The sequence below is a fragment of the Staurois parvus genome, unplaced genomic scaffold (genome assembly GCF_062004578.1).
Source record: "Staurois parvus isolate SC_StPar_1 unplaced genomic scaffold, SC_StPar_1.0 ptg000415l, whole genome shotgun sequence".
NCBI classification, from domain to species: Eukaryota; Metazoa; Chordata; class Amphibia; order Anura; family Ranidae; genus Staurois; species Staurois parvus.
The window spans coordinates 2,825,286-2,852,123 of NW_028318211.1; the positions used below are offsets into that span (position 1 = coordinate 2,825,286).

A 26,838-nucleotide genomic window follows, 5' to 3' on the forward strand; every position below is an offset into this window, starting at 1 on the left:
TGCATTGAGTTTTTATTTGTAAAGTAAGACAGTAATAAAAAAACAATAATTATATAAAAGATCATATAAAAACCTTTCACAAAATAATAAAAATGACAAGAACCACTATAGTTTGAGCCCTTCTAAATACATATCACATGTGCGTAGAACTCTAGCAATCTAAAATATTCCTCTATAATATTGGTCCTTCCACGCAGTTGGCATGTATGGAAAATATCCAGATACTACTAGTCATTGCTCGTTGGTCTAGGATCAGAAATGCTGATGTAAGGTCTAGCCCAGTTTTGGCTCACAATATAATCAGTTAGGTCAGTGATGACCACACTTCAGGCTAGGAATGTATCCATATTAGATATAATGCATAGCCAAACATGCTTTTAATCTATTTTCATGTAGTCAACACTATTTGATCTATGACTAAGTGCTACTGATTGCAGGAAACATATCAGAATCTTGTTTGGACATGCATCTTATATCCTGGAGTGCAGTCATCATTGGACTGAACGGTTTGTATGGAAAGAAAGTGAAGACTGCAGATATAGTCCAAATCATGTGAAAGACACGCAAGACAGAGAAAGTCTGGTCTTATCTAAATTCTACAGTTGGGAGGCTGGATTTCGAACTATTATTATTATTATTATACAGTATTTATATAGCGCCAAAACGTTTGCTCAGCGCTGTACATTATAGTGGGGGACAGTACATGAGACAATACAGTAACAAAACAATACACAAGGGGTTCGAGGGCCCTGCTCTAGCTATCAAAGTGTTACATAAGTGAAGTTTCCTTACCCTGTCACTGATGCACAAAAAGCCATACAGATTTCTCACATCATTTGTGTCACACCCATGACAGGGGTTTTGTCAGAATGTTAACTCACTGTCACGTATGTAATAGGGACTGTCTGAGGCTTGCCCTGCACAACAGGAGTTGAACAAGTCAGTCTGTTTCATTCAGCAGTCATAGAGAGACAATTTTGCACTGCATACAAAGGCAAATATGAGAGGGACTTCTAAGATGGTATGAAAACATGAGCAAAAAATTGGGACAAAAATGGATGAGTTGTCCATTGCAACCTGTGCTATACTGGGCTGCCACTGAGCAATCTGTACTCCCACTGAGCAATTACAACAGTCTAAGAAGTTCTAAGTGATAGGAACCATAAACTTTCAGAATGTTCTGTTGCTGCTGGAACTTGCTGGTTTATCCTATACCCTCTCTGTTACATGCAGTTTGTTCTCTTTTCTCCTGAAATTTTCTGTAGGAGCTATACCATAGTTTTAGTGTTTACCATTGCCTAGGCTAACCACATTTCATATACTTTTGGAATGTTTGTCTTTGATATGATACAGCATATATTGAAGAAATAATTGACTTTGGTATGGTATAGTACAGTGGTGGGCAACCTTTTTTTTCAACTGAGCCAAATCTCGCCAAAACCACGATTGAAATTTATTTTGAGAGCCACATTTTTAAAACTGAAAATACATAGGATGGTACACTGTTTTTAGTTTCAATAAGTTTTTATAGTAATTCATCCCCCATATAGTAATTCATCCCCCATAGTAATTCATCCCCCATATAGTAATTCATCCCCCATAGTAATTCATCCCCCATATAGTAATTAATCCCCCATAGTAATTCATCCCCCATAGAGTAATTCATCCCCCATATAGTAATTCATCCCCCATATAGTAATTCATCCCCCATAGTAATTCATCCCCCCTATAGTAATTCATCCCCCCTATAGTAATTAATCCCCCCTATAGTAATTAATCCCCCATATAGTAATTAATCCCCCATATAGTAATTAATCCCCCATAGTAATTCATCCCCCATATAGTAATTTATCCCCCCTATAGTAATTCATCCCCCATATTAATTCATCCCTCATATAGTAGTAGTAAGTAAGTAGCAAGTAGTAAGCCAAGTCCCCCGTGTCAATTCACTTACCTTTGCTCCGTGCGTTCCTCTCGCCGTGTTCCCGCGCCATTCCGGTCTTCAGGGCGGACTGTGAGAGCAGCCTAGCTCCTCTCACGTTCGTCACGCTGCCGCGCCTACACACATCCTGACAGCCAATCACTGGCTATCAGGATGTGAGTGGCAGAGAGACTGGCCAATCATTGCATTTGAGCGCGCTGCCCTGGCTGTTTTTTTTTTGGATCATGCTCTGCGGGCCGGATTAAAAGGTCCGCCGGGCCGTAGTTTGCCCGTTGCTGGGCTAGCTGCAGAGTCCTGACTTTTGGGGCGGCCGCCCGAGAGGAGGGAGGGGAGTGGGCGCCCGGCACACAGAAGAGCCGCATTAAAGTGTGTAAAGAGCCGCATGTGTCTCGCGAGCCGCGGCTTGCCGACCACTGGTATAGTATCAGGTAAATATGGTATCAGAAGTGGTTTGATTCTACAAGCATGGAATGTTAGCCAAAAATATGGGACTCTTTAATAATAAGAACTATTATATACAGATATATAAGTGTGCCTGATATAAATGAAGCAGCATGAACCCCCCAATATCCTTGTATATATTTTGAAAGCATCAATAAAGAACAAAAGATTTGGGAACAAAAATAGAAATACAGTGGGGAAGATGTACTAAAACTGGTGCACTCAAAATCTGGTGCAGCTGTGCACGGTAGCCAATCAGCTTCTAACTAGCTTGTTCAATTAAGCTTTGACAATTAAAAATGGAAGCTGATTGGTTTCTATGTAAAGCTGCACCAGAGTTTGCACTCTCTAGTTTTAGTAAATAACCCCCATTGAAATGCTATTTATTTCAGTTGTATTGCTCTGTAAATATGGTATATGGAATTCCCTAAGCAACTGCCTTATGAGATGAATGCAGGCATTTAGGAATCACTGATATATAAGAAAAACAACTATTTGTTTGCAAGATATCTTTTTTCAGCACACACAATGACAGACACAAAGAGCCTTTAAAGGGAAGGTCTGCCCAGTTGGATACTTATTGATTGCATGTCATTCTCCCATTTTTAGTCATTGGTATGTGGAGTCATAGACAGGCAGAAGTGCTAAGTGGACACCCCTGAAGGTGACTTCTCCAGGGGTGTCTACATGGCACTTCTGCATGTCTATGACTATAGAGTTCCTCCATATTAGTATCTTCAGTCCTATCATGGAAAAGGGGGTGGCAGCAGGAGGACTCCAAACTTTTTACAGTAAAAATCATCCTTTTTGTAAGTGCTAGAGAATTCCATGTTGGAATCTTTCAGTAATGTCAAACACTAAAGCTGTGCCTTTTCTCTTATGTAGTTATTCTGTGAGCCTTGGATTCCTTATCTTTATTGAACTAAAGTAAAGTTATTTATGGCAGAAAAATCCCAACACAACTAGACATAACGTTAGTAAGATATTGTGTATCACGGGGACATGTTAAATGCGGTGAGGACTCTGTGATTTCTAGAGATGGCCTACTGATTGTCTCCACTGTAGTAATGGGGTGGTTGATAGATTGTATAGGTGACAAGGGACTTCGTGTTTAAGGGTCTGGTGATTGGGGTCATCAGTAGAAGCCCTGTGTCTGTTCTTGTTCCTGAAGAAGGCTTCGCTAGTCTAGGGTTTGAAGCTTCCCCTTATGCAGGCCATAGACGGGCCGTTTATCGGCCGAATTGTCGGCCGATAAACAAAAATCGGCCGTTGCCAATGCTGTCACCAATGTCCATGAAAAACGGCTGTTTTTCATGGATTTTCCAGCTTGACCGATAAAAATAAACGAGAAGATCCACGAAAAACAGCCAACGGGCTGGCCCCACTAACGGCATGAATATCGGCCGATTTTTCGTGCGGACGACAATTTGGCCGATAAACGACCCATCTATGGCCTGCATTAGACCATGTCTAGTTCAGGAGGAGAGTCCTTGGTACTAAACTCAGTTTCCAGCTTTTGAGTTTAGTGAATAGTGCTCCATTGAAGACATGTTTACAACATGGTATAGATGTATATCTGACTGAGCTGAAGCTAAACAAAACAGGCTGCATCTTTGAAGACTTTGAAGACCCTGTACTTAGACATACACGTGTCAAATATTGCTTACTCTGCTTTGAAAGCATAGCTAAACTGTATCAGTCTGCAGAATCACAGACTTATCACTACTGACCAAATTGAAGGAAAGGGACTTGGACCAGCCAATAAAGCACTGCATGCTATGCTTTGGTGGAAACAGAGTAAAAAACCTGCAGCAAAAGACTAATATGTAGAGTGTGCAGGCACTTAAAAGTCAACAGTGTCATTAGTTGGTACCGCCTGATTCCATTAGTATGTCCTAAAACACCTTTTTCAATCAGAATATTAGTCAGCAGGGCTTTTTTTCTCAGAGAATAGGTGCAGGATCTCCCCCTTTCTGAATCACCCCTTGTCTTCGCCCCCTGCCCACCTCCGAACACCGCCCCTTGCTTCCACTCCCTACCTACCTCCCAGTACTGCCTATTTTAGAGAACACAGAACCAAATATAATTTTGTGATGCTAAGTAATTTGTATGGAATTTGGTAATGATAACATGAACAACAGTAAAAATAGATTCCCTTCAGCCAGCAAAAATAGACCCCCCAAGCAACAATAGATCCCCCCAATAATAGACCCCACCACAGCAACAATGGATCCCCTACAACAAAATTCGACCCAGCAACAACAGATTTCCAGTAGCAACAACAGATCTGCCAGCAGCCAACATCAATAGACCTCTCCGTCAACAGTAGATCCCTCCCAGCAACAATTAACCCCTCAGCAACAATAGACCTCCCCAGCTACAACAAACCCCCATGCAAAAATAGAACCCCTCCACTGACAATAGATTCCCCAGCAGCCAGCATCAATAGACCCTCCAGCACACCCCTGTACCTCTTTGCCATTTAATAATTCAGTGCTGGAGGTGCCAGAACTGCGTTCCCCTGCATTCCCGCTGAAAAAAAGCCCTGTTAGTCAGTGCCAGTTTGCCAAGGTGGAGGAATAAATCACCTCTAATGGGTGTCTTATATGTGTGGATGCTGCTGCAATATGTAAAACTATTAGTTTAGTTTTTACATTTTAGAATAGGTAGAATAGGGTGCATTGAGATTGTGCATAATTTTATATAATGTCTTGACTGGAAAAGGGTGGAGAGCTGCGGTTTCCAAAGCGAACAAAATCCCTTCTTGTATTAAGAGAGGTTTGGACTGCAGAGAAAAAGATATCATTTTACCCCTGTACAAATCATTAGTAAGACATTATCTGGAATATGCAGTTCAGTTTTGGGCACCAATTCACAAAAAGGATATCTGGGAACTGAAAAAGTGCAGAGAAGGACAACCAAACTGATAAGAGGCATGGAGGAGCTCAGCTATGAGGAAAGATTAGAGGAACTGAATTTATTCTCTCTTGAAAAGAGGAGATTAAAGGGGGATATGATCAACATGTATAAATACATCAGTGGTTCATATAGTGAACTTAGTATAGAGTTATTCACTTCACTTCATCACAGAGGACAAGGGGCACGCTTTATGTTTGGAGGAAAAATTATTTTCAAATATGGAAAGGGTTCTTCACAGTAAGAGCTATGAAAGTGTGGAATAGACTCACTCATGAGCTGGTTCTGGAAAGCTTAGTATATTGATTTAAAAAAGGCCTGGATTCTTTCCTAAATGCACATAATATAACTATATATTAATATTTCTAGATAAAGTTGATCCGTGGTATATCTGATTGCCTCTTGGGGGGTCAGGAAGGAATTTCTTTCCCAATGAAGCAAAGTAGATCATGCTTTATTGTTCTTTTTTTGTCCTTCCTCTGGGAGAAACTATGAGAAACACTGTCCTAGAATTTAAATAACAATGAGATCTTAAAAGTCAACATTATTTATTACTAATGAGAATGCTGCACTTAGTCTAGTTAATGAACGTCTAGAGTTACAGCAGATACAGTGAGCACCGAGCTACATGAAACAAGTGGGTTACTCCTTGCAGTCTACAGAACACAATACAACCTGAGCAGTTACTAAAAGAAGAGGCTCAGAAATTTTTATTTTGATGCCAGTTATAAAATTGCATGGCCTCCATGAAATTAAACAAATGCCTTTCACCTTGAATATGGGTGTAACATGTAACATGTTACAAAAGTTGAACTTATCCTTTAGTCCTCATGCACACTGGACGTTTTGATGATGCTGGTAACATTAGCTGTGTAAAGTCACGTTAAAAACATGAGTTTTTCAGCTTTTTGTAGCGTTTTTGCATTAGTGTTTAGTGGCGTTTTGCCATGTTTAGCTGCGTTTTCCCACATTTTTCCATGTTTGCATTTTTTATATCCATAAACGCAGCATTTTACCGCAATTTGCCGTGTTTTTCAGCATTAGATCATTTTTTACAGCTAAAAAACTCCTCTAGAAACCCACTAGTCCTGGGGTTTTTTTCCAGCCAAAAAAACGTCCCTGCCAATAAATGCTGATTACAGTCTATGTGTGCATGGATACATAGGATAACATGCTGGGGGAGTTTACTGGCTGTAGAAAAAAAATGTCAAAAGCCAAAAACAGCCGCTGTAAAAACATCCAGTGTGCATGAGGGCTTAAGCTTTGACAATAAAATAAGGAAGCTGATTGATTTCTATGCAGAGCTGCAACAATTTATGCACTCTCCAGTTTTAGCAAATCAACCCCATAGTCTCATACAGCGGGCCTTTTCTAGCTACTTCTAACTACTTTATGAACTGGCTGTTGATCTGGTTAGACAGACATAGAAATTTCAGTATCTTCAGAAAGCGGTTTAGCATTCAGGGTTCAAACTGCATGCATAATTTAGGTTTTATCAGGGAAAGCAATCTTGTCGTACATGCACAGTCTTAAAGGATAAGTTCACCTTTTGTAATATGTAGAGCACTGTAGTAGTTCATTGAGTCTTCCTGTGAGAATGTATCTGCTAGCCTGTACAATGTAAGGGCACACGGATACACAAACAGGTCTGCAGGAGACTTGCATGGCACCAGCAATTTGTTGATTGCTGGCACAATACTTTAGAGGCTCCAGAAACAAAAAATAATAAATGCACATTTTTTTTTACCTGCAAAAAGATGTGCATTTAATATTTTTTGTTAAAAGGTGAATGTATCCTTTAATTGAACAAGCTGAAGTTAGAAGCTGATTGGCTACCATGCACAGCTGCACCAGATTTTGCACTCTCCGGTTTTAGTATATCAACCCCTATATGTTGATGTGAGTATGGTTAGACACAACATTTTGAGTTAGGCTACTTTCACACTGAGGAATTTTTCAAGCGTTTTTGCGTAAAAAAAGTGCCTGAAAAGCTTGAGAAAACTGCTTCCTTATGTCTGTGAATGTATATCTATGTATGTTTTCACACTGAGGCATTGCGCTTGTGGTGCGGTGTAAAAACTCCTACTTGCAGCATCTTTGGGGAATGTTAGAGTTAAAAAAAAGCCCCAAAAATGCCCCTTCCCATTGAAAGCAATGGAAAACGCCTGAAAAACGCCTCTGAGCAGCGTTTTTGGTGCAGTTTTAAGTCAAGTGGCCTTTAAAAAATGCAGCAAAACCGCAACAAAAATGCGGTAAAAACGCTTGTGTTTTTTTAAGCATTTTTGCGGTGGATCAGTGTGAAAGTAGCTTTAATGCTATAATATGTCGTTCGTTAATAGAATTCTAATAACATAGTAAAGTAGTAACACTAGTGTTTCTGTGAATGTTGCTACATTCAAGTCATATGGCATGGTTCTGTTGCTGCAAGAGCCTGCTAGTTAGGCCTGTGTTTTTAAGTGCAAAAGTCATCGTGTGTCATATGTTTGCTCAGCTGCGAGGCCTTCAGTAAAGCCATGTTGATAACACAAATTTTGTATCTACCCTTATTCTGTTCCTACCCGAGACTGTAGGAAAGAAAGTCGCATCATTTATGGCCTGCCTTAGTTTCAATTCCCTATTGACAGGGCACCTCCATGCTTTGGAAAACACGGTACAGTTTCCCATGCGTGGAAATGCATGTGGCCAAAGCCTGGTTTACCTGCAGCCGCCTTTTTTGTTATAAAAGGGTGAGGAACAGCAGCCCACTCAAATGAATAGGCTGCTGTGCCCACGCAAATGCGGCCGCAGGAAAACACATATATGTGAACCTAGCCAGGGGGTTGCTGTTCACCTTCAATCACTTTGCATTGAGATTGTTCAATGTTCTAGATCAAAGGCCTGTAAGTTTCTTTTTTTCTGTATCATTTTGAATTTCTCTTTAAACTCTGACCCATGTGAATTGTGACCAGGTCAGAAACAGTGAATTACCCAGCAATAAAATCCTAACATAAGTTCTAACCCTCTCTGCTCTATCCAAAACTAAAAACAAATTAAATGTATTTCTGCCTGGGATCTCAGTAGATAATATCCTGACCAGTTGATAGGGTGTCACAGGGATGTGAAGGATGGGAAATTAATTTAACAAGGCCTGCATGGAAAATTCTTTTGGAGTAGAGTTGTAATGGTATGGAACATCTGTCAGGTTTTCCCCATTCTTTTTAAAAAGGGAAAAAGAAAATATTGGCTGCAGCTGGACTTTAAAGTGGTTATAAAAGGTGAAGTTTTTTTTTTTACCTGAATGCATTTTCTGCATTAAGGTAAAAAACATTTTGTTTCTCAGGATCCTCCCCAGCCCCACCTTATACTTACCTGAATCTGATCTCGATCCACCGCTGTGCCCAAAATCAGCGGTTCTCTGCCTTCTCACAGGGCAGATTGATAGTACTGGGTGCCATTGGCTCCTGTTGCTGTCAATCAAATCCTGTGATGAGGGATCGGGGGGGGAATCAAGCCACACTGTCTGTGTACTTAGATGCAGGCAGAGTGGCTCAGGATTGAGCCCACACAAGTGCCCCTATAGGAAGTGGCTTCCTATAGGGGCACTCGCCGAAGAGGCAGCCATTCTCAACCAGGGTTCTGTGGAATCCTAGAGTTCCTCCTAAATTTGCTAGGTGTTCCTTGATCTAGGTGTTCCTTGACTTCTGATTTGAGGGTACTTGCATAGTTCTGAAGCCAATTCCCCTTTAAAGCTCAACATCAACGATCTCTTCATCTGTTTCTAGGGGTGGCATTCTGACCACCACTGTAAGGGGAGCATGCTTCCCACTAGTCAAACTATTGTTTTTTGCAGGGCTTCCCCTAGATCTGGAAATTATGCCAAGGGTTCCTCTGGGGCAAAGGGTTGAGAAAGGCTGATTTACAGTACATGCTTATACTGTTAGGTTTTATCAATTTATGTAAAACCTTTATCCCAAAATGAATGTAGCGCAGACCCCTAACGGGCCCTGCAGATTTGTCCCGGGTTCTATTCCCAAATGAGTGCAAAGCAGCCAGGCACACTGAAACTCCCACAGCTTCACAACACAATGACCAGACAGTCTCTTTTTTGGATTTATGACCTTGGTTGGCTTTTTTTGGCTCATTGAATTTGGGTGGGGTGCAGTCTCCAAATTTAGTGCACAAAGTAATAAAGGACACTCTCTGACTTAAAAAGACTTTTCAGGGTAACTCCCTTCTGGAGTGGCATAAGGCAGGCAGACAAACAACTCAGGGGATTCCAAGCACAGGAGCAGTCTTAAGTCAGCAACTCTGGAGCAGATGCTCAAAGGGCTAAGCAGCAACACTTACTAGGATCTCTCACTCCAGCCCAGGGCCAGTGCAAGACAATTTTGTGCCCTAGGCAAGACCAGCACTTCTTGCTCCCCACCCCAAAAAAAAAAAATTAAAAACAGTAGAAAATATTAAATCAACAAACATGAAACTGCTAAATTTCTTTTACTTTGCAAAAATAAGTGCCATAAGATATCACCAGAACAAATATTAAAAACAAAATATATATTAACCAAATAAATACATTAACTGTATTAATCAGACAGAGAAACAAACAAAAAAAAGACAGAGTTATAAAACTCCACAGTGATCAGCAGCCAGTAAGGGACTGAGCCTGAGAGGAACACCAGAAGGAGCTTCAGTTCAGCTGCAACACTGGGCCCAGACACCTGGCATTTTCCTCTGTCCTTTCTTCCTCCCCCACTGCCTTACCTCCCCTCAGCTGAAGGATTTTGATGACATGGTGGCATCCCACACGATCAATCAGCATCCCTCACCCCAACCATTGTTGTTCCACCCCCCATCACCTCCAGGACCCACCATCCTAGGCTTGCCTCTGATGGCTCCTGCCAGGGTGCGGAGTCCAGGTTGCGGCTGTCAGTGAGAACAGGTGGCCTACACCGCTTCCCACTCATACACATCGGCCCTGATCATCCCACTCAGATAGTGTTAACCCTGCAACCAGAGCACACTCCTGCCTATTGATTGGCTCTAGCTGTGCAGAAGAAAGCAAACCCAGTACTGGACATGCCCCATTTGGTCACTATCCAGCTCCGTGTTACAGCTGGAGGACCGTGTGTACCGGAGATGTTCAGACTGATCTTCCGATCAGAGACTACTGACTGCCCGGGATTCTGGGCTAATGTCATCACTTCCCATCCTAGGGGGATCCATCACTTCACTGCTACATGGAATACTGTTTTTATATATATATATACTAAATGGTCATGTGTGTGGACAGGCTGTGAGACAGTTGTACAGAGTAAAGACACCATCATACCCTCATCATTCCCTGTGTATGAGGAGAGGGGGACTCTGCAGAGAAATTAAGATATCATACATTAAGTCCGTAGGCCACACAGAGAGAATGCCGGCTTGTGTTGCTCCCAGGTGCCCATAGGTGGCAGTGCGCCCTAGGCGGCTGCCTAGTTTGCCTAGTGAAAGTACCAGCCCTGCTCCAGCCTATAGTCACAATGTCCCCATGTACTTGGATGTCTCCATCCAATACCGGCCAGACACTTCTCCTGTAAGACTCCAGGCCAGATCCTCAGTAAACCCCCTCTGAATTAGCACCAGCTTCTTTCACAAATTAGGTCCCCCAGCTCGTCCTGAGCTGAGACCTGGATTAACTCCTGCAGACTTCAGCTAATCTGCCCAAAAGGGCAGCAGCCCTGCAGGTTGGGTCTTTTCCTCCTGGACAATAATCCTGTTGTTCAAGACCTCAAACTATTTATGCACTCTTTGACCACCAAATGGGCATTCTCCTATCCAGGGATTGGCTGAAACCACATGAATATTCAGACCTAGGGTCTGCCTCTTCCAGCCCACTACATTCTAGAATCCACTAGCAAAGAGAGCAAAGTAGTTGAGCTTGCAGCCAGCAAGACCTAGAACAGCCAAAAATAATCACACACTGCTTCACTGATTAGAGAGGAGCTAATAAAACTAAATTTACCTCAACCTCCCTGTCAAGCTGTTCTCAGAGGGTGCTACAGGAAAAAAAACTGTTGCTGTAACTGCTTAAAAAAGCTGAAGTTCAGCTTTCATTTTTTTGTCCAGTCTGTCTAAATTTGCTAGCCCAGTTAACACTACTCTCTCTCAAGATTGACAATATTGCTGTCCATGGGTGGCTCAGCTGGTTCTCCATAGAGTGGAGCCACCTTAAGATAGAAAGTGTGTTGGACTGGCCAGACCACCAGGTAAAAATAAAGGAAAAAAGCATAAAAAGAAAACTAATGACCACATTTAAGGATTAATAAGCTGGACTATCAAACTGAGTGTGATTTGGGCCACAATTGGCATGGAGTTAGAAAAAAAACACATTTTCAGTATTACTTTGCAGAAAGACATATGAAGAGGATCAGTTTAGCACATGTAGCAGCTCCTTCACACATATATAGAACTGAGATATGAAATGTATGACGGAGATATGAAATCTATACATACTATAGTATTCATTGTGCAGCAATGATGCATATAGGAAACTGCATATTAAAATAAAAAAGTTACAGTCACAAGCCAAGCACTAGCTGCAGAAGGGAGCTATATTTTAAGTGAAATCATGATTATGCATGTCTTCTCTGTGTTTGTTCTAAGTAAGGTGGCTATTACCAAAGTAGACAAGGGCAGGGCTGTGGATAATGCGGTACCACTGGTCCTCCTGTACGGGGTCCAGACCAGCAGGTAGGGCGTAGGAAGCTGGGTGAAATGGATGTGGGTAGGGAGGGTGATAGGCACACCGGGGGGAGCGAGGCAATTACTGGAGATGATCATCTGTATGGCACTCTTTGCAGCACCTCCCGGAGCAACATACATTTCTTCATGCTGCCCAAGCCCCCCCTGTGTGCCCCTGCCCCCTCAATGCTGCCGGCTTCTCTCCTCTCCATCCCTCTCCTTAGGAAGAATAGTAGGGGAAGAGTCCATAAATATGTAACATTTATCAGCCCCTTTCTCTCCTGAATGAACACAATGAGTGATTGGTACTGATCACTCACTGTGTTCAATCATAACTGAAGCTTAGTAAAAGGTGTTTATTTGGGGGCCCTGTCACGTTGGCTGTATGGGGCCCCGTGGTTTCTCACAGCAGCCCTGGGCAAGGGTCAATACATTACAATGACTCATCCTGTATCATAATAGGAAATATTTTAAATTTGACTTGTCAGCCTCACAAAGTTATGTAACACAAATTAGATAATCCGCAATGCAAGAAATACTGTATATATCTTTACTCCTCATTCCCAGCTGCAGCAGGTGTACTAAAACACAAAGAGGTGCGAAAAGGCCCTTATAGTTCCCCCTTAAAAAAACTGTTCATAGATGTGAGCTAGCTTTTCATGCAGTAAATTCATATGTTTTACCACAGGAAAATAAGCAGGTTTAAATAGGCCCTTACACACATTCATTTTTTTTGTATATACATCTGTATTTACAAATGACACAATCCTCTACATACAGAATTTGGGTGAGGGACACGCTAACCAGGAATGCACCTATTAATGAAGCAGAGATCCTCATTTTGTCTTGGTCATTAAGACACAGGTATAGTCTATGTATAGGGTACATGATTTAGTCATATGGCAGATGAAAGCAAATTCCACAAATCATTTCTTTGGTAGTGAATACTCTCTCTTCCCAAGCTGTGTTTCAAAGTCCCCCATACCCCCAGCCAATTCAACAAGTTTAATTAAGCTCGAAGAACCCGGGAGTAAATTAGCCAGAACAAGGGACAGTTACCATGAAAGGATTACCATATCAATGCTTGGAAGTCGGTCCCCTTGGCTCTTGTGTGAATACAAATCAATTACCAGGAGCTGTGAAGCTGGCTTTTCTCTCCAGAGTATTAATGCTTGACAAAAGCTGGGATACAAAGAGAGCCCTGTTAAATGAAGAGAGAGTGTGTGTGTTTGTGTGGGGGTGGAGAAATGGGGGCTTCAAGGAAAAATTAAAGTGGTTGGTGTTCAAGTTTAACTGAATTGTATTTTTAAAAATGTAAACATTATTTAAACATTCTTTAACAAATGCATTTTATTTGTTTTACGGTAGCCCAGCATGTGGCCAAGTCTTTTCACAACAAATTGTTACCCATGCATAGAGTATTGCTACATGTTATGAAATTTCAATGATCTTTTTTTTTTTTTTTTTTTACAGGGGACACAGCAGGTGAAGAAGTTCAAGTGTGTCAGAAATGCTGCGCCCAGTTTGACGAACCCTCTGATTTCACCCGACATAAAGAATGCTGTTCTCTTGACAACCAAATTGTTGTGATTGTGGAGAACCAGGGAGAGTCTAAAAAGAACCAGCAAGAGAGCATTATTGAGGAATCTGCCTCACAACCTAACTCACCAGAAATTGCCGAGTCAGAAAAGAAAACAATGGTGACTGGACAATGTGACCAAGAAACACATTCTCAAATGATGGGATCTGTAAGACCAGAGATGGACAAAAAGGGTGTGGGACCCTCTCAGCGCTTCCTTATTCCTAATGGGGGTTTAGTAATGGATGGTCTGCCAGGACCAAAGGTAGGTCTGGCTCCTATGAGTCAAGAAGCCGTCCCTGGAGGTCAGACTGCTACAGCTCCCATAAACATTCCCATGATTCTGGAAGAACTTAGGGTTTTACAGCAGAGGCAGATACATCAGATGCAAATAACAGAGCAAATATGTCAACAGGTACTAATGCTTGGATCCCTTTCTATGACTCCTTCAAATCCGACAACATCGCAACCAGAAAGGAACACTGCAACAAAACCCTTACCTGTCTTCAGTCCATCAAAACAATCTGAATCTATTCCAGAATCAACAAAGACATTTTGCAGAGATGAGCCCTCCAAGCAGACTTTTTTTCACCTCTACAATCCTATAGGGCAAGCGTTTGGGGCTAGGAGCATTCCAAATATAAAAGACAAATTGATAGGGGGCATCTCTGAAAAACCACTTCTAGGACAATCTTCACTTCCAAGCTCACCAGCAAGCCCACTCATTTCACCACACACAATATTTTCACCAAGTTTACCAAGCTTACCATCTGGATTATTTTTAGGGGCTAGGGTATTAGAAACTACCCCAAGTCATTTAAAGCAGAAGAACAATGAGTCGCTACGTGGTGAAAACCAACTAGAAAGATCATCAGGGAAGCACAAATGTCGCTTCTGTGCAAAGGTTTTTGGCAGTGACAGCGCCCTTCAAATACACCTTCGTTCTCACACTGGGGAACGACCATACAAATGCAATATATGTGGAAACCGTTTTACTACCAGAGGCAACCTTAAAGTACACTTTCATCGACATAGGGAAAAGTACCCTCATATACAAATGAACCCACATCCTGTTCCAGAGCATTTGGATTACGTCTTGACTAGTAATGGACTTCCGTATGGCATGTCAGTACCTCCAGAGAAAGCAGAGGAAGAGACAATAGAAAAGAAACCAGTTGTACCTCCAATAATGTCAACAGAAGGCATAAACTTCTTCTCAAGTTCATCAAACCAAGGATTACCATCACTTAACAAGCTGGTACTTGTGAAAACAAATGATGCTGCTTTGAAAAGTTCTAATGTATGCCCAAAATCAAAGTCTGATGAAAATACCCCTCCCCTTGAAAGGTCATCCACTGGGATAGCTGATGTTAGTAGTAGGATGCAACTTAGCAAGCTGGTTACCTCATTTCCAAGTTGGGCACTGCTAGCCAGCCATTTTAAATCTGGAAGTTTCCCTTTTTCATATACTGTTGAACCACTGGCATACTCAGAGACTTCAAAATTACAACAGTTAGTTGAAAAAATTGACAAGCAGGCAACAGTTCCAAACCAGTGTGTTATCTGCTTACGAGTATTAAGTTGTCCCAGGGCACTTAGGCTCCATTATAACCAACATGGAGGGGAAAGACCATTCAAGTGTAAAATATGTGGGCGGGCATTTTCAACTAAGGGCAATTTAAAAGCCCATTTTGTAGGTCACAAAACCAGTTTATCTTCAAAACCTCAAAATTCATGTCCAATTTGCCAGAAAAAGTTTACCAATGCTGTCACTCTCCAGCAGCATATAAGAATGCATCTTGGTGGGCAGATACCAAATGGAGACATATCACCTGGAGTCAGCAGCAAAACAGAAACCATAGAAGACAAAAGCATTCCAGATTTTTCAGATGAAGTTAGTACTGAAGATGACTCCTTGGATGTAAGTGAATCTGAAAGTGAAAAGGCAGCACTAGTTGAGTCAGAAATATCAAGCTTGGATGATGACTCCACAGCTTCTGTTGTAAAGAACAATGATGACAACAGCGCAGCACCTTCTGCTGCTCTCCAGCCTTTGCCTTTTCCTGCCACAGAATCAACTGTTTCTCCAGATCAACCCCTTAGCACCTCAACTGAACCAGGCTCACATCTAGAGAAAGCTAATAGCACTCATTTAGGTCATGAGGAGGAAGATAAAGCTGAGAAAAACAACAATCCAGAAAATACAGATGAGAAGAGTCTAAATGAAAAAATGTATACAGAACAGAAAGATCAAGACACACAAATAAGTACCACAGCTGAAGGAAGTCCCCATAAAGAGGAAGCCCATGTGTGTGATTTCTGTTCTGAGAAACTACCCAGCACTGAGTCACTGGGGGAGCATGAGAAATGCCACACCAAAGATGGATTGTTCCATTGTTTGGTTTGCAAGCAAAGCTTCCTGGAGGCATCCATTCTGAAGAAGCATGTGCTACAGGCACACCAGGTGAGCCAAACCTTTCCTCCTCAGCCATTGAGCAGCCCCAAACACCCATCTCCAGCCCAAACATTTCTGAAGAGTGAAGCTTTAAGCCCACCCCAGACACTGGCACTGGTTCAGCTTCCAGGGCTACCGCTGACCTCATCCCTCTCCCCTTCTTTGAGACGCAGCCCTAAGCAGCATCTGTGCATAGTTTGTAAGAAGATGTTCTCATCGGCCAGTGCATTGCAGATTCATGAGCGGATTCATACAGGAGAGAAGCCTTTTTCCTGCAATATGTGTGGAAGGGCGTTCACCACAAGGGGGAACCTTAAGGTAGGTTCTCCAGCTAGAAGATCACCTTGTAACAAACACTAAGACACATGATTTGGTAATAAGCACACAACATGCCATCTAAGATTGACCGATTAGATATAATACATAAACACCTGTAAACATAAACTATGACATTTTTGTTATCTTTAAAGCAACCCTGTCACTGGGAAACTTGAAATCAGGCAGAAGCATTCTGCAAAACAAAACAAGGTGACTCATACTTACTTTTTCATTCGGCTGTGACACCAATCTTTTTTCTCTTGCAAAGCTACAGACACGGCTAGAATCTAACACTTTTGGGTATGTTGGATGCTTGGTCCTCCATTGTGCACTGTGGTACTTCCTGTGGTCCCCTATGTTACGAAAAAAAAAATACTAGTGAGATAACGGTGGGTGGGAAGAAAATCAGTGAACACTAGGGGACAGACTACATGACATGCCCAGAAGTGTTGGATTCCAGGAGTGGCTATACCTTTGCAGGAAAGATTGGAGTCTTTGCCTGCCATAAAGGTATAAAGGTTTTTTGCAGGCTTCTTCTGTGTGAGTTTCAAAGTGACAAGGTGGCATTACTATAAATCTAAACATTAGTGTATTATATCCTTTTGAAGGAAGCCTTAAAAATATCATTAACACAGTGCTCAGTGCTGTGTAAATGTCCTTGAGGATCTAGGCAGCGATGTAGCATGAGGAATTTAAGGGTTGAATTGAACATGCCTGGGGAGCATTTTTTGCTAACTCTGTGTTAAATATAACAATATTTTTCACCTTACCTTATGGAGAGTGCAACATAAAGGACAGGCACACATAAAACATTTCTACTATTATAGAAAGTGTAAAAACACCCATTTTTTACCATTAAACCCATTCGACAGCAGAACTCAAATAACAGTTTTGAGTGGAGTGCACAGTTCTCCTTAGAATATAAATTCCCTTAATAGGTCATCAAGTGATAACTGAAACTGTTTACAGTGTAATGTTCTACAGCTTCTTTTTGCTTCTCCAGGTACACATGAGTACTCATGTATGGAATAGTACCTCTTCAAGAAGAGGAAGACGTTTATCTCTGGATAACTTAGGACCTCTGCTCTCAGGAAGCCCAATGAAGCTGCAAGATTTCCTGTCCAGGGATATTCCTACACAGCTTGTTGGAGTTAGCCCATTATCATTTTGGAATCAATACACAGCTTACCTCACTAATGGTCCACCATCAGCAACTGGTAACATAACATCTACAGCTGCGGTCATTTCATCCCCTGCTCTGATTGGATTACGAGCAGCTAAAGTTGGGCACATTCCAGCTGGAGGACTAGTGGAGGTCAAAGAAAAGAGTCCAAGCATTGCAGAGGCTATGCATGAGAGTCCCATAAAAGAAGAAAAGTAGATTGAGCTTTTTGAACATGGAAGCAGATATGACTGAATGATGTATAAACTGAATTGGGATTTTGTGTTTAAAGTCTCACACTTCTTATACAGCTGACAGTTTCCAGAGATGGTTTTACTGTGTCCTGTTAGATTTCAGTCTAGTAAAATACAGTCAGGTCTCAATGAGATAAAAAAAAAACTAGTGAACAGTGCTAGCATATGTCCCAGTTTACCAGGGACAATCCCAGGTTTGAATAGAAAGCTTCCATTGAAAAACTAAAATTTCTCTAGTTTGTAGAAGCATGTTAATGAATAAAGCATGGATAATTCATTGAATCATCCAAGAACATGTCAGATATGCCTTAATTTTGTATTGTATTTGTATATAGACTCTACAATTATTTTTTCAAGAAAAATTCTCAGTACTGCATAAAACTACATGGACATGAGATAAAGGAAAGAAAACCAGAAGTAGCTATAGCTTTTATGTCAACAACATCTGTGAAACCCAGAAAAAGCTTGATCCGTAACATACTATCATATTCAACGTGAAACACTAAAGTAAAAGCATTCCTGCACTTCCTAAAAAGGTGGCCTATTGGACATTGAGCTTATCATAATGCATCATACCATTATCTTTGCAACCAGGAGGTTAGAAAAGCTAAAATTGCTTTCAACACAAAGCACAAGCAGGCTTTTTCAGTGCTGGAAACAAAAAGCAAATGCAATAATCCACAATGACCACCATTCATCTTTCACAGTTCGACCTTTTTTTCAAACTGATTGCTTACGAAGGGCTACTATATATGCAAATGATTACGTTTAGACAAAACATTGGTTTTGGATACAGCAGGTAAAGTTAGAACCTCTGTTCCCCTCCTGGGAAGACCTCTGCCTATTTCTTGTCCCAGGTGGTAGCAGACCAAAAGTGTAAAAAATAAATTCTCTATGGGGACAATGCTTGCAGTAAAACCATTGCAGAAGCTCTGAGCCCTCCCCACATTAAATAAAAAAAGTTTATATTGCTGTGTTTCTGCTAGGACACATTTCCTATAGCTCTCTGTCCCAGGTGTCACCAGACACCAAAAGAGGACGTGGGGGTAAATATGGACCCAGGCAGCAATAAAAACCATACAGAGATCATAGTCCTTCTCTATCCGAAACAAACACAAATCTGTATGGGCCAGACTTCTGTTTTAGTACATAAGCCTGAAAGAGTTAAATATGTTCCAAATTCTGATTATCTGTAACATTTTACAAGTGCACTGCTAAAATGCCTGCTCACAGGCGGTGATTTCACAGTGATTTCCCTTTATATGTGCCTACATATGATAGATTATTTTTGCTAGAGACAATACAGAAATGAAGCACTCCTGCATCTTTTTAATGCAAGAGACAATACAGAGATAAACCACTCATACATGCTTCTCACTATCACCACCAGCCTGCTTATATTTGACATTGACAACTATTTTAATTTTATCAGACATGCTGTACTCACTGCTTCTGACTTACATCTTAATTTGTGCTATACCGTCCTTTATCTGCTCTAGTATTCTTTTAGGATGTGTTACTGGGACGATGCATGTTAAAGTGCTAGTTCTGTTCTATCAAACAGTAGTATGTTTTTGCTAAAATAGTTTACATGCGTGTGCTTAATAAAAGTATTCTCTATTAAATTGAAAAAATTGTTGTTTTTGTTAATATATATATATATATATATATATATACAGTCATGGCCGAAATTGTTGGCACCCTTGATATTTCTCCAGGAAATCATGTATTTCTCACGAAACGTATTGCATTAACACATGTTTTGCTATACACATGTTTATTCCCTTTGTGTGTATTGGGACAAAACAAAAAAAGGGAGGAAAGAAAGCAAATTCGACATAATGTCACACAAACCTCCAAAAATGGGCTGGACAAAAGTATTGGCACCCTTTCACAACTGCGGATAAATAAGAATGTTACAAGCATGTGATGCTCCTGTAAACTCACCTGGGGCAAGTAACAGGTGTGGGCAATATAGAAATCACACCTGAAAGCAGATAAAAAGGAGAGACGTTCACTTAACCTTTGCATTGTGTGTCTGTCTGTGCCACACTAAGCATGGACAACAGAAAGAGGAGACGAGAACTGTCTGAGGACCTGAGAACCAAAATTGTGGCAAAATATCAACAATCTCAAGGTTACAAGTCCATCTCCAGAGAACTAGATTTGCCTTTGTCCACAGTGCGCAACATTATCAAGAAGTTTGCAACCCATGGCACTGTAGGTAATCTCCCTGGTCGTGGACGGATGAGGAAAATTGATGAAAGATTGCAACGCAGAATAGTCCGGATGGTGGATAAGCAGCCCCAAACATGTTCCAAAGACATTCAAGCTGTCCTGCAGGCTCAGGGAGCATCAGTGTCAGCGCGAACTATCCGTCGACATTTAAATGAAATGAAACGCTATGGCAGGAGACCCAGGAGGACCCCACTGCTGACACAGAGACATAAAAAAGCAAGACTACAGTTTGCCAAAATGTACTTGAGTAAGCCAAAAGCCTTCTGGGAAAACGTCTTGTGGACAGATGAGACCAAGATAGAGCTTTTCGGTAAAGCACATCATTCTACTGTTTACCGAAAACGGAATGAGGCCTACAAAGAACAAAACACAGTACCTACGGTAAAATATGGTGGAGGTTCAATGATGTTTTGGGGTTGTTTTGCTGCCTCTGGCACTGGGTGCCTTGACTGTGTGCAAGGCATCATGAAATCTGAGGATTACCAAAGGATTTTGGGTCGCACTGTAGGGCCCAGTGTCAGAAAGCTGGGTTTGCGTCCAAGATCCTGGGTCTTCCAGCAGGACAATGACCCCAAACATACGTCAAAAAGCACTCAGAAATGGATGGCAAAGAAGCGCTGGAGAGTTCTGAAGTGGCCAGCAATGAGCCCAGATCTAAATCCCATTGAACACCTGTGGAGAGATCTTAAAATTGCTGTTGGGAAAAGGTGTCCTTCCAATAAGAGAGACCTGGAGCTGTTTGCAAAGGAAGAGTGGTCCAAAATTCCGGGTGAGAGGTGTCAGAAGCTTATTGATGGTTATAGGAAGCGACTGATTTCAGTTATGTTTTCCAAAGGGTGTGCAACCAAATATTAAGTTAAGGGTGCCAATACTTTTGTCCAGCCCATTTTTGGGGTTTTGTGTGACATTATGTCATATTTGCTTTTCTGCCTCTGTTTTATATTTGTTCCAATACATACAAAGGGAATAAACATGTGTATAGCAAAACATGTGTTAATGCAATACCTTTTTTGTGTGAAATACTTGATTTTCAGGAAAAATATCAAGGGTGCCAACAATTTCGGCCATGACTGTATATACACACACCGGTTACACTGGTGCTGTCAGCAGGAACCAGTCCATTTGTAGCTACAATACCTTTGTTTATGGATCCTCAAAATATAACAATGTTTCTAGAATGACAACATACATGCTACAGTTTTGGGTCCATTCGCTCTACTCTTCCTTAAGCCTATTGTGCAATGTTTATAAACTTGCAACTGTTCCTAATGTACGCTAATGGAAAAAAATATTTTCCATTATTGTATATGTAAACCCTTAACATGCTGTTTTTAAATTCTTTCAAAGTCACAGAGCAGATTCGGAAGATTCTTTCTCATACCGATTACATTTAAATATAAGAACAATAACTATTGAATTTCACAAAAATAAATACAGCCCTGGCCAAATGTTTTGAGAATAATTTTCACTGAGTGTTTTTAGAACTTTTTGTGAGATATTACTATGGTATAATGAAGTATAATTACGAGCATTTCATAAGTGTCAAAGGCTTTTATTGACATTTACATTAAGTTTATGCAAGCAGTCAGTATTTCAGTGTTGACCCTTCTTTTTCAAGACCTATGCAATTTGCCCTGGTATGCTGTCAATTAACTTCTGGGTCACATCTTGACTGATGGCAACTCATTCTTGCATAATCAATGCTTGGAGTTTGTCAGAATTTGTGGGGGGGGGTTTATTGTTCACCTGCCTCTTGAGAATTGACCACAAGTTCTCAATGGTATTAAAGTCTGGGGAGTTTCCTGGCCATGGACCCAAAATTTCAATGTTCTGTTCCTCAAGCCACTTAGTTATTACTTTTGCCTTATAGCAAGGTGTTCCATCATGATTGAAAAGGCATTGTACATCACCAAACTGTTCTTGGATGGTTGGAAGAAGTTGCTCTCGGTCAATGTTTTTGTACCATTCTCTTTTCATGGCTGTGTTCTTAGGGAGTAAACCCACTCCCTTGGATAAGAATCAACCACACACATGAATGGTCTCAGAATGCTATACTGTTGGAATGACACAGGACTGATAGTAGTGCTCAACTTTTCTTCTCCTGACAAGGTTTTTTCCGGATGCTCCAATCGGAAAGGGGATTTATCAGAGAAAATGACTTTACCCCAGTCCTCAGCAGTCCAATCCCTGTACCTTTTGCAAAATATCAGTCTTTCCCTGATAATTTTTCTGGAGAGCCATGGCTTCTTTGCTGCCCTTCATGACAACCAGGCCATCCTCCAAAACTCTTCGCCTCACTGTGCATGCAGATGCACTCACACCTGCCTGCTGCCATTCCTGAGCAAGCTCTGCACTGGTGGTGCCCCAATCCCGAAGCTGAATCAACTTTAGAAGATGGTCCTAGCACTTGCTGGTCTTTCTTGGGTGCCCTGAAGCCTTCTTCACAACAACTGAACTTCTCTCCTTGAAGTTCTTGATCATCTGATAAATGGTTAATTTAGGTACAATCTTAGTAGCAGCAAGATACTTGCCTGGGAATCCCTTTTTGTGCAAAGCAATGATGACTGCTTGTGTTTCCTTGCAGGTAAATAATATTTGTGTCATTCTCAGAACTTTTGGCCAGGGCGGTACTGTGCAAAAGTTTTAGGCAGGTGTGAAAAAATGCTGTAAATTAGCAATGCTTTCATAAATAGAAGTATGCATGGTTTAGTTTCATCAATTAGCAAAATGGAAAGCAAATGAACAGAAGAGAAATCCAAATCAAATCAATGTTTGGTGTGACCACCCTTTGCCTTCAAAACAGCATCAATTCTGCTAGGTACACTTGCGCACAGTTTTTGAAGGAACTCGACAGGTAAGTTGTTCTAAACATCCTGGAGAACTAAATCCTGTCTCTTAATATAATCCGAGACCAACTCAATGATGTTGAGATCATGATACTGCGGGGTCCAAACCATCACTTCCAGGGCTCCTTGTTCTTTTTTACACTGAAGATAGTTCTTAATGACATTAACTGTATGCTTGGGGTCATTGTCCTGCTGCAGAATAAATTTAGGGCCGATCACAAACCTCCCTGATGGTATGGCATGATGGATAGGTACAGTATATGCCTGTATTTCTCAGTATTGAGGACACCATTGATCCTGACCAACTCTCCAACTCCATTTACATAAATACAGCCCCAAACGTGCAATGAGCCTCCACCATGCTTCACTGTTGCCAGCAGATACTCATTATTGTACCGCTCTCCAGCCCTTTAGGCGAACAAACTGTTTCTTGCTTCAGCATAATATTTCAAATTTTGACTGATTAGTCCAGAGCATCTGCTGCCATTTTTTTGCACCCCATTGCCTATGTTTTCATGCATAGTTGAGTCGCTTACCATTGTTTCCACATCAGAGATGTAACTTTTTGGGTACAATTCTTCCATGAAGATCACTTCTGGCCAGATTTCTCCACACAGTAGATGGATGTAGCTGGACCCCACTGGTTTCCACCAATTCTGTGATGATGGTACTGCTGGACATTTTTTTTTAAGTTAAAGGGAAGTAAGCATGATGTGCCTTTCATCTGCTGCATTATGTTTTCTTGGCCAACCATTGCATCTATGATCCTCAACGTTGCCCATTTATTTGTGTTTCTTCAAAAAAGCTTAAACAGCATATGAAACCCCAGTCTGCTTTGAAGTCTTTGCCTGAGAGAGGCCCTGCTGATGCAGTATAACTATCTTGTGTCTTCTTGCTGTGCTCAGTCTTGCCATGGTGAATGACCTGTGACATGAACCTTTCTTCCACAACTTGACCATAGTAGCAGAGTTTGTCTGTTCCTCACCCAGTTTTAAGCTTTCTACACAGCTTTTTGTTTCATTAATTACTGTATTTCAACCAACATAAAAATTGATGATCATTAGCACTTGCTTGGTATAATTGGTTAATCATACACCTGACTCTAATCCTACAAAATCCCTGACTTTATGCAAGTGTACAAAGTGTGCAAGCGCAAGAATTGATGCTAGTTTGAAGCCAAAGGGTAGTCACACAAATATTGATTTTATTTATCTTCTGTTTGCTCATTTTGCATGTTGTAAACTGATAAAAATAAACAATTAAAATATATATTTTTTAAATTATTCTTACTTTACACCATTTCTTCACACCTGCCTAAAACCTTTGCACAGTTCTGTAGGTCAAAGTCCACAGTTAACCCCAATGGTAGTAAAGTATTCAAACCATGTATCCCCTTCTTTTTAGGTATCAATTTTCTGTCTCTACCTCCCCCTAAATTAGGAATATGACCATATACCGTGTCTGAGAAACAGTATGACTTCTTTCCACAAAATAATTTACCAATGGTAATCCCACCTGCTTATCCCAATTGGCAATTTACCTTACAATGCGAGTTTCTGCATGTTCTCCCCAACATAACAGAGACCACATGGACACATAATGATTAATACCACATATGTAGAAGGACAAGAGTTTGGTTGGTCAATATAATTGATGAGAAAATGTGCTCCTATATACGTTTAATGGGTCTGAATATTAGGAGAAACCAGCAAAAACTGCAGACGACCACATAGATCAAAAATCTCAAAATTGTTGGTTTCCCAGTGGACTTCAGGAGAGTGCTTTATTGTTTATTTGAACAAAAGTTGGTGGCTGTATGCCTCTGTCTCATGAACCCCTGGGGTGCCTTGATACTTTCTTTACAAAAAAGGCACAGTATGTTTAGACACTGTGGTTCCTATTCCAGGATGATTTTGTTTTGTGGTCAGATCCACACAGTTCTGACATGCTCATGAAAAGTGGTCACAGAAAGTTTCCATGTTTCCTTTCATTGGGATACTATAACATGTTTCTTACATGTATTATATGTCCATGTTATATATAAATAGTGGAGCTTTTAGATATTGGGTTTGTGTTACTGCATGCCTTTGTTTTTTTCACCATTTTTGGATGATTGCAAACTCGAGATATTGATTTCTGAAGCTGCTGTTCCATCAAGAAATGCCCGCAGCGATAAAAGAAGAAAAGAATTAGCGCAGGGCAAGCATGACTAGGCCCAGAGTGGGAAGGAAGACGTGTAAGGGTTAATGATAGTATTAGGGTTGGTAAACGATAGCTGGGGGATCTGGTTGGTAGAGGAGAGTGTAGGTGGGGTCTCCTGCACTTTAGGGTGGGGTGTCCTGGGGAGGGGCGTCAGTTGGGAGCTGGATGTGGGAGAGAGAGCTTCCCTCCCGCCCTCCCTGTTTGGTGAGTGTTGTGTTCCTCCTGGGGGGGGGGGGAGTTATTTTGGTTCCTGGGCGGTGGTTGGTCTTTGGAGGCAGTTCTTATCTTGGAGGTACAAAATGGTGTGGGACCCATCGTTGGTATGGTGTGCCCGGGAACATTCCCAGTTAACCAAGGTTTAACTGGAAGGTGGTGGTGCTGCACTGCGGACGGTATGGTTGTCTCCGAGCTGGTTGGTTGCGGCTGGAGGCCTAGTGGAATATGGTTGTCCGCAGGTGCATTTCGGATCGTTTTGGGGGTGCCTTCAAAGACCAACGACAACTCTTTATGTTTTCTGGTATAAGGAATGGTTGATGTGTTTAAACTTGATTGGTTAATAAAAGGCCGTGTTGGCCATTTTACTCCAAAATTGGTGTTGTGTTTTCTGTAAGTATAGTAAGTAAAGGGGATTGGTATGGAAGGGTAATGGTGGTGTAGTGGGGTCTGGATGAACCTATCTCGGGTGCACTAGTCATGCTTTCTATGTGCTGTGGACTTGCAGTAGTGAAGGAACACAAAGCTTTCCCACCAGTAAGGAAGATATTTAGTAGGATAAACTGTATCTAACGCCACTTTGCAAACAATACACAATCATGTGCATGAAAATAAAATTTAAAAAAACAGCACGTTTGAATGGACATGATTAAATGATGGTCACCATTTCTTCACCTCATTCACTAAGCTTCCAAAGTGCAACTTCCCTTGCACAGTGGACAGCCTATTTGCCTTTAGTAAATCAACCCTTAAAAGCCCTCATCACATTTAAAAAATTGAATTGTCTCTGCAAATCAGGTTTATTGCCAAATATTAAGACCTCAGACACACAGGATGTTTTTGCAGCCACTTTTAGGGGCATCAGCTTTTTTTCTTTTACTGCTTCCAAATGGCCCTCCATGTTATCCTATTTGTCCATGCACACATAGACTTTTAGAAGCTTTTAGTAGCAGTAGTGTTTACCAACAGGAAAAAAAAATACAGGGCCAGTGCTTCCAGGAGCAGCAGCCTAAATGCCTAAATGCATTTTAACATTAGGCGCGTTTAGTGCTTGCTTGTTAATTCATTGCAATGGCCAGAATAAATTATTATTCTGGCCAATTAAATGAATTAACGTTCGAGCGCTTGATGCTTGTAAACGCACCTAAACGCTTGTAAAAGCTTTAGACACTTTGACAAGTGTCAGGTGTTTCTTCTGCCAAAACACTGCTGCCAAGAGGAGGAACGTTTTAAAAATATCCTTTGTGTATGAGGCCTAAAACAAATGTCATGTTATGAACTGTACATTGCATATTTGAGTTTTTCAAGGACAGTTAACTAGGTTCTTGCCAAACTTACTAGAAAAAATACATTACTGTGAACTGGAAAGCAAATGAAAGTTCCAAAATTGGCAATAACCATTTTAAATGTGTATTTCTCCGGCATATTATATCCCATGGGGGCAAAATGTTAGATTTGTATTTCTATTGTGTTACTCTTCTGTAAGAATTTACATCTTAATGTCCTGAAAGCAGGCAGAGTAGAGAATGTAGGCCTAGCACTGCCTGCATATTAAAGATGCTGTGTTTCC

The 26,838-nt window shown here is 41.1% G+C and overlaps 1 protein-coding gene across 2 annotated transcripts in view; it reads left to right on the forward strand.

The window, feature by feature from the left end:
* Nucleotides 1-19,403, forward strand: part of SALL2 (spalt like transcription factor 2) — a 29,288-nt gene extending 9,885 nt beyond the window's left edge. Inside the window, exons 2-3 of one of the 2 annotated variants that reach the window (XM_089687035.1) lie at nucleotides 13,475-16,353; nucleotides 17,357-19,403. In XM_089687035.1, coding sequence (XP_089543161.1) covers nucleotides 13,475-16,353; nucleotides 17,357-17,734 — 3,257 coding nt within the window. In that variant the 3' untranslated portion in view covers nucleotides 17,735-19,403. The remainder of the gene's footprint in view (nucleotides 1-13,474; nucleotides 16,354-17,356) is intronic. The other variant, XM_089687037.1, reaches the window with a different exon arrangement.
* Nucleotides 19,404-26,838: the final 7,435 nt, after the last annotated feature.